The sequence below is a fragment of the Nothobranchius furzeri genome, chromosome 1 (genome assembly GCF_043380555.1).
Source record: "Nothobranchius furzeri strain GRZ-AD chromosome 1, NfurGRZ-RIMD1, whole genome shotgun sequence".
Taxonomy (NCBI): domain Eukaryota; kingdom Metazoa; phylum Chordata; class Actinopteri; order Cyprinodontiformes; family Nothobranchiidae; genus Nothobranchius; species Nothobranchius furzeri.
The window spans coordinates 27,507,773-27,518,387 of NC_091741.1; the positions used below are offsets into that span (position 1 = coordinate 27,507,773).

Genomic DNA, 10,615 nt, shown 5'->3' on the forward strand with positions numbered 1-10,615 from the left:
AAAATAAGTATAAAATACAATAAAGACTAAATACATAAAAGTAACAGTGATAATATAAAATACATAGTGTAAAAAGGTCTGGTGTCACTGTTTTGGGTAAACTAAAACTTGAACCATCTCATTAACATAACTATTGAACCTCCACATGAATTTATACATAACATTTATCCCTACAGCATTGAATTAAGAGACGTGGTGCATAGCAAACATCTGACTCACGCTCCTTGGCCGTTTTAAAATAATTCTTAACGCCACCTTAAGCTTTTTCATTTTTCCGTCTTAAAATGACATCATCAATGTACAATAAGTACAATAAGCAATAAAAATCGTTCTTGGGACGACGGTGGCACGGGAGTTAAGTGCTCGCCCCGTAGTTAGAAGGTTGCAGGTTTGAGCCCCGCTCAGTCTGTCGCTGCTGTTGTGTCCTTGGGCAAGACACTTAACCCACCTTGCCTGCTGGTGGTGGTCAGAGGGACCGGTGGCGCCAGTGTTCGGCAACCTCGCCCCTGCAGTGCGCCCCAGGGCAGCTGTGGCTACATCGTAGCTCATCACCACCAGTGTGTGAATGTGTGTGTGAATGGGTGAATGACTGGTTGTGTTGTAAAGCACCTTGGGGGGTTCCGGGACTCTAGAAGGCGCTATATCAAATACAAGCCATGATGATCATAATATCATTAATGCAGGTATAGATTTTTTTTACAACAGGTCCATATTTTGTTTTAAACAGAAAAAGCTTTGATGTATTTGGAATTCATAATGAATGTATAAACTAGTCAAATAATTCAAATAAAACCCAAATACAAATTAACCTCCTGAGACACTGCGTCCACACATATACGAACGTTGGCTTCCTGCACTAGAATTTGTTTTATTATTTAGAACATTTATTATTGAATGTAAGTAAAAAATATATTTTATTCCAGTTTATTTTCTAGGAAACCTGTTGAGATTCTTACTTAATTTTATTTTACATCACACCAAATACATATTCAGGTTTCAGGAGGTTAACAATAATATAGTCAAAAAGTTACATGTAAAAATGATAAATAAAGGTAGAATTCATAATGAAGCTTTAATAACCATCAAATAGATGATGTGTGTTTGTGAGAGCAGCCCAACATAAACCAAGACAGTATTTAACCCTGACTGTAATACTAGTATCATCTTACTTCTAAGGGTTGGCCATCTACAGAAGCATAACAAATTTAACAAACATAAATAAATAAAACATTTGTTTTCATGTGCTTAAGTTTTACTTTTTCCTCACTGCAGAACAGTTACATTACATAATGTCATTTTAGTTAGCAAGCTTATAGCATAGAGGTGGCTCTGGCAGTGTATTACTGTTAATGCAAGGAAACAAATTAAGGATGGCTATCTCGTAATGACGAGAAACTTTCTTGTTAAAACGTGATATAAATCTTGTTTTACCGAGAACGTTTCTCGAAATAACGTGTTCAAACGGATTAAACCGGCGGGATGATTGAATCACGTCCAGAAGAAACAAGATGGAGTCAGAGAGAGCTTCTTTATGTCTTTTCAAAAAGCAAAAATCAGTCAGAAGAACGCATTCCTTCTCACTTTCTCAGGTCGTCGTTTACTTTGAACAGAACGGAGAAAACAGCGCTCACTTGGATTTCTGGACCGAGCTATATCGTGATACATCCCCTTTGTAGTTGAGGTGCGGCTTTCAGCATAAAAGTTGTCTTCCTGTTTGTGCTTTTTCACATTTAAAGACAGAAGACACACCATCAGAAAATGTAACTCCACCCCAGCCAAGATTTGAAAAATGCAATGAAAGTGGACGTTGTCAGGAGGCAGAATGGCACAGCCAAGTGTGGGGAATTTCCATCTCTGAGGGAAGGGGGAGTGGGAGGAGACTGTGCCGATGACGTGAAATTGTACCAGCCCCAGTCAATCACAAATTTAAAATGCAGTAGCCACAGTTCAACCTACAGGGGGCAGCACTAAGATTTTCTGAGACTGAGATTCTAGATTTAACCAAGTTTACACAAACATGTAAAAAAAATGCACAGAAACAGAATGATTGCATTTGTAAAGACCCAATTATACAGTTTACAAGCAAAAATGTGGGGGTTTAGTTACCCTTTGAAAACTCTGAAACATTTTCACATCAATAGAATGATATGCATAAAATATATGTCCTGATATTACACTAGCATATTCTCTCTGTGTGGGAAATCTGTGGGTGTTTTTATGTTGTTAGGTGTCCACAAGTAAACGCAAACTATCTGTATGAAGAGCTGTCAGTCCTTGGCAACGGGTTGTGTATGACAGAGCCAGCAGAGAAGAGAGCTAGCTAGCGTAATTTGTTGATTCAAGCAGCGTTGTTTGGCGTTTTTACCCTGTTGTTGCGACACTGCTGCTGCTGTTCTTCCTGAAGGTTCAACATCAGGAACTGGAGCTGCCTCATTCCTTCTGAGTAGATGTTTTATCGACACATTTTACCGTTATAATCTTCCTCGTTACAAGTTATTAAACTTGTCGTTTCCAGAAAGTTTCTCATTCAAACAACTTTTATATGTCGTTATTACGGCAACGCTTCTCGTGAAAACGAGAGACATTCTCGTTTTTACGAGATGCTGACCCTTCATTTTTTTCCTTACATAGCCACCTGTATGCTATAAGCTTACTAATTAAAATGACATTATGTGACATAACTGTTCTGCAGTGAGAATAAATGTGAAACTTAAAGAGCAAGTCAACCCCAAATCAACTTGTTTTCCCTGATAAACTATATAAACGTGTGTCTAATCGTGCTGCAGACATGTGTAGTCAATAGTTTTGCACTTTAGTGCATTTTAGTTACAAATTTAATTTTCTGCCTAAAACTGTCAGTGTTGTGCCGTTGTCAGGTAAAAACTCTGCACTGCATTTGAATTTAAATCTGCCATCGCTATTGGCTAAGAGGTACCCTAGAACGTTAGCTGGTACCATATGATGTCACAATGTTCTTGTGAGCCTGTGTGTGTGTGTGTATTTGTTAGTGACTCCGCCCTCTCGGCCTGCTAGGCAACAGCATTTGTTGCATTTTTCAAACAGGAAGTGGGAGTTGAGTAAAACTCTGGTAGGGGGTTGACTTGCTCTTTAAATACATGAAAATAAATGTTTTTTTCTTTAGCCTGTGAAATTTTTAATCAGCCTTAATATCACGCTGTTTGTTTTTCTGCAGACTAATGTGTCATTTAGCCAAGCTTAAGGCGGGTGGGGTCATTTTGCCATGGCCCCCAAAATGTCTTGAAACGACCCTGGGTGTGTGACTGAGTTTTGAAGGTGATCTGAATTGTATCAGATGTATAAATATGCCCACACACACACACACACACACACACACACACACACACACACACACACACACACACACACACACACACACACACACACACACACACACACACACACACACACACACACACACACATCACTACAAGTAAATTACTAATTCACTCCAGAGTTTCCTTAAACAACTCACTGAGGTATGCTTGGATCCCCACCGTACTCAGCCTCTGATCAGGTTCCTCACAAGTCTTTTTGAGGTCACCGCAGGACCCTTCTCTATCAGTGTTGTGATGTTTTTGTTTGGGTAGTGGTTACTATCATGGTAAAATTCACTCCATGCATCTGTTTTAGTGAACATGGATGGTGTTTCTGTCCTACCTCTGTGCTGTTGGTGTCTTTGCTCAGTGTCATTGTGGTCTGGGCAGGGTGGTACCAACAGTTCTCCTTCACCAACAGCCAGTAGTCCGTAGCAAAGGCCACGATCAAACACAGGGTCCCCAAAACCCCCAAAGTCCCCCCAGCCAAGGCTGCCGCTCCAACTCTCATGATGATGTCGATAAAATGTGTCTTAGCTCCTTGTTGGTGTCCACTTTAAATCATCTGTCCAAACCCTGCCCAAAAGAAAAAAACATGAATGTCCCTGCCACTCCCTGGCATGCTGGGAGGAAAGAAGCTTCAGTAACCCAGGAGGTCAGACTGGGGGGACAGGAGTTATTTTGGGAGGCAGCAAGTCCGTCCTCGTCAGATTTCTACAGGGTGTGTTGTGCACATTTGTGAAAGAAACAAGGAGACACATGCAGAGCTGAGTCTGCTCATATGGACGGATGGATTTAGTTTCTACGACTGCAACGCATTTCTTCGCTAGATGCTACCGTTGGTGTGTCCCTTCAAAGTGAGCTAGACTGAAGATGTAAATGATCCTTAAACATGGAGCACTTCCAAAGCCTTTATTGTAGCTGTCAAACACTCAAGATGATGTTTTTGATCAAGTTTTTATAAAGTCACCGTGCCAGGGATTGGACTCATGTCTGTCAGTCTCATTGGTGCTTCTCGTTCTCCATATTAAAGCTGAGCTGTTTCTTTAGGGTTCCAATCCAATCCAATTTTATTTGTATAGCACATTTAAAAACAGCATGCCAGCTGACCAAAGCACTGCACAGAGTTAAACCTAAAAAGCCATTCAAATTCACATACATATACATAAAACACAATTAAAAACTGTCATAAAATAGAAACACCTAAAAACAAAACAAAAATTAAAACAGCCAATAAAAACAGAAGTCAATAAAAGCAGACGTTACAAAAACAGAATAGAGGCACAGCATAAAAGAACAATCACTGACCAAAAGCTAAATTAAAGAAATGTGTCTTTAGGCTGGATTTAAACTGTGCCAGTGAGGAAGCCTGGCGTGCCACCAGAGGGAGTGCGTTCCAGAGTCTGGGAGCAGCAAAGGCGAACACACGCTCCCCACGAGCTTTGTACTTCATTTTAGGGACTTTGAGCAGTAGATGATCAGCAGACCTTAGTGACCGGGAGGGGATGTAGGGGGTGAGCAGCTCTGACAAGTATAAGGGGGCTAGACCATTCAGGGCTTTGTAGGCAAAAGTTAAACCTTTGTATTGTACTCAAAAGTGCACAGGAATCCAGTGTAGATCAGCCACAATGAGAGTGATGTGACAGCGTCTTTTTGTATTTGAAAGAAATCTTGCTGCTGCATTCTAGACGTTCTGCAGACGATTGAGGACAGATAAATTTGCACCGATAAGAAATGAGTTGGTAAATGATAAATGCATGAATCACTGATTCTAAGTGTGGCCTCTTAAGAATGGGCTTTAGTCGGGCAAGGCGACGAAGTTGGAAGAAGCAGGATCTAACAGTGGCATTAACATGTACACTCTGATAAGTCAGCATCCAGTTTAACCCCAAGGCTGGTCACACATGAATTAAGGTTTAGGGGGGAGAGATCAAAGGCAGCAGAAGTATGCAGAAGATGTTTTAGTTTGAAGAGAATGGCCTCAGTCTTATTGTCATTGAACTTCAGGAAACTGGAAGCTAGCCAGGTTTTAATTTCTGAGAGACATTCTGAGAGCTGGGTAATGGAACTTGACTGATTTAAAACCATATAAATTTGACAGTCATCAGCATAAATGTGATAATGCAAGCCATGTTTAGCAATTATATTTCCCAGTGGAAGAATATATATATATATATATATATATATATATATATATATATATATATATATATATATATATATATATATATAAAGAGGAGTGGACCTATAATAGAGCCCTGGGGAACTCCCCAGGGGAGCGGGACAAAAGGAGTAGAGCAGTCGCCTATGTGAATGCTAAAATTTCTTTCAGACAGATAGGAGTGAAACCAGTTTAGTGCGGTCCCTGTGACTCCAACAAAAGATTCCAGCCTGGTTAGCAGAATGTTATGGTCAACCGTATCGAATGCCGCTGATAGGTCTAGCAGTAGTAACAGAACAAAGGAACCAGCATCAGTTTCTGTCAGAATGTCATTTAGCACACGAATATGTGCTGACTCAGTGCTGTGATTTGGCCGAAAAGCAGACTGAAAATGGTCGAGTAGTGAATGTTCCAGTAAATGATGTGAGTTGAGCATGTACCACTATTTCAATAACCTTTGATAAAAAAGGAAGTTTGGAGATTGGACGGAAACTTGCATAATCATTTTGATCCAGGCCATGTTTTCTCAACAGCGGTTGGACGACCGCCTTCTTAAAGGATTCTGGAAACACTCCAGAGGACAAACTGGAATTTAAAATATTCAGAATAAAAGGACCCACTACTGGTAGAACCCCAAGTTCATAGACCTGATTAATTTATCCAGATCTTGAAGGGAGACATGATCAAAATCAGAGAACGAAGGAGAACAGAGTGACTCCTTCTGGGTAACAGGTCCCAACAGATTAAGTCTAATAGTACAGATTTTTTCCAGGAAATTTTTCTGAAAATCAGTGCATAGTGCTGTAGTTTGTGTGGAGGGGGCGGTGGATTCCTCTAGTGAAAGAACAGAGTTAATGGTACTGAAAAGCTTGCGTTGATCACCACAATGCCTCTCAATGATGTTGGCAAAATAATTATTTTTAGCTGATCTGACAACTTTTTGGTGAGCTGCCAGGGAGTCTTTCAGCATTTGGAGGGAAATTTGTAGCTTGTCCTGTTTCCATCTACGTTCATGTGTCCTACACTGGCGCCTGAGAGCACGAGTGTTGTTGTTTAACCAGGGATCAGAGATGGTCTTTTTTTTTTGCCTGAGTTTAAGCGGTGCAACAGAGTCTAGGGCAACAGAACAAGCCATATTGAAGGAGTCCACCAAACCATCTACCCCCACCGATGTAGATGGGGAGAAAGATGTTAATAGGCCAGCCTCCAGATGACAGCATGACAGAGGACGAGGGAGCAATATACCGGGCATAACGTTTAGCCTGATGCCTTGTAGGGAGAGATGCCAGGTTTGAGATATTAAAAATGATTGGAAAATGATCAGAGATACAAACCTGATCTACAAATAAATCAGAAACACAGAGTCCAAAAGATAAAACTAAGTCCAGTGTATGGGAGCGTTCATGGGCAGGATCTTTGACCAGTTGCTGTAGATCAAACAAATCTAAAATGTCCAAAAACTCCCTTACCAAGGGCTTTGTGGGACAGCAGATATGAATATTAAAATCACCAAGGATAATCCCTCTTTCATATTTTGGGAGGATATCATGGTGGCACAGTTGTTGGCACTGTTGCCTCGCAGCACGAAGGTTGCAGGTTCGAAACTCGGCTGCGGCCTTTCTGCGTGGAGTTGCGTGTTCTCCCCGGGTACTCCGGTGTCCCCCACAGATCACAACATGCCCGATAGGTTATAAAATTGTAAAGCGCTTTGGATAAAAGTGTCTGCCTAATAAATAAACATAAACATATCAGCTAAAAAGTCTGAAAATTCATTTAGAAAGACTGAGTTATACTTAGGTGGACGATAACAGAGAGCACAGAGTACAGGTGGGCAGGAGTCTAATTCCAACACTGACAGCTCAAAACTGGAGGGAGTCACAAAACCAGAGAGTGGTTTCAGACGGAGAAAGGAGTTGTATAAAGGAAGCAAACCACCACCATGACCAGAAGGTCTAGGCTCATTTAAAACTAGGCAATCAGGAGGATAAAGTTCTGATAGAGGGGCCGACTCACCAGGCTGGGCCCAGGTTTCAGTCAGAAAGAACAGGTTTATTGACTGGTCGATGAAATAGTCTTTCAGAAAAGCCGTTTTATTCCCAACTGACGGGACATTCGTGAGCGCAATCCTGAAGAGTGAAGCAGATGTCACCTTAGGATAGCTAAGGTTAGCCAAGTTAGCCACACTGCTTCGCCGCCGCCGAAAGCCACCGTCCATGCGATCACTCTCAGGGGTCTTCCGACAGAGGGTTTGAATGGACTCCGCCTGCCAGTGACAGAGTTGAGGATCCGGTTGCAGAGGAATGATAGTTATCAAAGACGAGGCTTCGCTTGGCATCCCCCCCGCCTGCGTCAGCGGCGCCACTTTCGGAACCATACTGGACGCGGGGCGGTGAGCAGAAACGTTGGGACCATAGCAAACAGCGAGCCAAAAAACCTTCCAAACTCATGCCTGTGGAACTGAAGAGATCCGAGGTTCTGCCGGAGATCGACGAGGGTAAGTCAGTCATATGAGATAACAGTAATGGGTTCGGTAATCCAGCAGTTTGTAAACACAACAATAAGAAACAAAAACAGGAGCGGCAGACGAGCAGCCATTACAGCAGGCACCATCTTCCTTGATTTTAACATCGAGAACTGTTGAACCAGGGTTCTCTCTGCAGGCGCCTGATCTTCTTCAGCTGGATTTGAATCCAGAAGCTGCTTTTGGTTTGAGGTCGTAGAGGTCAAAGCAAGGATCTTCCTTAGGCTGATAGAGCACACTGCCAGACACAGTCATGTGAGACAGGCTAGGTGAAATCCATCCATCCATCCATCCATCCATTTTCATCCGCTTATCCGGAGTTGGGTCGTGGGGGCAGCAGCCTAAGGCGAGAGGCCCAGACTTCCCTCTCCCCAGCCGTTTGGGCCAGCTCCTGTGGGGAATCCCAAGGCGTTCCCTGGCAGGTGAGAGACATAGTCCCTCCACAGTGTCCTGGGTCTACCTTTAGGTGTCCTCCCGGTTGGACGTGCCCGGTAAACCTCACCAGGGAGGCGTCCAGGAGGCATCCTTACCAGATGTCCAAACCATAGGTGAGGGTAGGAACGTAGATCAATCGGTAAATCGAGAGCGTCGCCTTCTGACTCAGCTCTCTCTTCACCACGACAGACCGGTACAACGCCCGCATCACTGCAGATGCAGCACCAATCCGCCTATCAATCTCATGCTCCAGTTTTCCCTCACTCGTGAACAAAACCCCGAGATACTTAAACTCCTCCACTTGGGGCAGGACCTCATCCCTGACCCGGAGAAGGCATTCTACCCTTTTCCGAATCAAGACCATGGTCTCAGATTTAGAGGAGCTGATTCTCATCCCAGCTGCTTCAAACTTGGCTGCGAACCGCTCCAGCGAAAGCTGAAGATCACGTTCAGATGAAGCCAACAGGACCGCATCATCTGCAAAAAGCAGAGACCTGATCCTCAGGCCACCAAAACGGATGCCCCCCACACCTTGGCTGCACCTAGAAATCCTGTCCTTAAAGGTTATGAACAGAATCGGTGACAAAGGGCAGCCTTGGCGGAGTCCATCTCTCACTGGGAACGAGCTGGGTGAAATGCCTTTGTTATCTTTTTTCATTTGAGAGTGTTATGGCTCACTGGGAAAATGTGGCAATAATGAGTTTGTGTGTATCGTATTTAATGAGTCACTGGATTGATTTTGAAGTATTGATGGATGTACGTCTACACCTGATTAGTTTTTGGAGTCAATCCAGTTCAACATAGCCAACATTTCACCCAAATGACATTGAACGCTAGCTATTACCATTCACTTACAATGTTTATAATAAGCTAAAGCTAACAAAATAGTCCAGATTAGATGAATAGCTGGGTTGGTTGCAAATTGCTTTCTCCCACTTCTCTGACTCTGGGGATTATGGGTAGAATAGGCCTTTAGCTGTATCAGTCATTGCCTGTGATTAGGGATGGGTACCTTTGACATTTTAATCAATTCGGTACTAATTCCCGGTACCTAGGAATTGATACCAGTACTTAAATACAATTTTAAATACTTTTGAGTGTTTAATATTTTAATCCTCTTTTATAATAAAATATATATTTTCTCAAAATATAACCATATTTGATAAATTTCACGATAAATAACATACAACTGTTTGTATTTTAACATCGCCCTTGTAGTTTTATAAGCTGATAATTAAACTGAAGCAAACATCTTTACTGTGAACTAAATTTACTGTGTATCTTCATTCCTTTTGTCGTCCTTTTTCATTTGATTTTTCCTACTGGGAAGTTAGAATTTCAGAGGAGAAAGCGAACGCACCATCAGCTGATAACAACAGTGGCAATGGAAGCTAATTTATCAAGCTAACGTTATCTTAAACAGTTTATTTAGCTGCTGGAACAGATTAAAACGATGATGCCTCACACTGAGATCGTTGTCGCTGGTTTCATCTTCACCCAATCACCCGTCGCATTTAGTAAAGTGAAGCCAAACTTTAGAGCGCGTTCATGTTTTTCCAGTCGGATATTCGGAGTTCTGAGGAGAAAGCGAACGGACCATTAGCGGAACGGAAGCTAACAAGTCAAGCTAACATCATCTTAAACATTTTATTTACCTACCGGAGCAGATTAAGATGAGGATGTCTCACTTAGATCGTTGTCGCTGGTTTCATCATCACCCAGTTACCCATCACATTTAGTGAAGTGGACCCAAGCTTTAGCGTGCGTTCTTTCTACCATGCTGCTCTGTTTACAACTCACTCGCAGCGACCGACGACATAACGCTCTTGCGCATACGCAGCTGTCTAGGCAAGTTCTCGTTATGAAGGACGGGTACCGAATATCTATATATGAGCCATTTGCATGTGTCACTCCTGTCCAAATTTGTGTTCCACCCCAATTTTTTTTCTAGACACGCCACTGAAATCGAGTCACTTTCTCACTATGCTGAGTGAGTTTCATGGTTGATTCCAGCTACAACTCAGCACCAGGAGATTCTAGATGACAAACAAAGATGAGTCCTACAGCAAATTGACATGTAAACAAATACATTTCACTGTAACATTGAGTTGTTAGTAAGTGAAAAAGAAGCTTGAGATATTTTTTAGAGCCGACCATTCACCA

General features: G+C 42.3%; 1 protein-coding gene across 2 annotated transcripts in view; it reads right to left on the reverse strand.

The window, feature by feature from the left end:
* Positions 1-10,615, reverse strand: part of LOC107397113 (transmembrane protein 182) — a 30,720-nt gene that overhangs the window by 17,204 nt on the left and 2,901 nt on the right. Inside the window, exon 2 of one of the 2 annotated variants that reach the window (XM_054738367.2) lies at positions 3,679-3,911. In XM_054738367.2, coding sequence (XP_054594342.1) covers positions 3,679-3,846 — 168 coding nt within the window. In that variant the 5' untranslated portion in view covers positions 3,847-3,911. Of the gene's footprint in view, positions 1-3,678; positions 3,996-10,615 lie in introns of those variants that run through there. The other variant, XM_015940523.3, reaches the window with a different exon arrangement.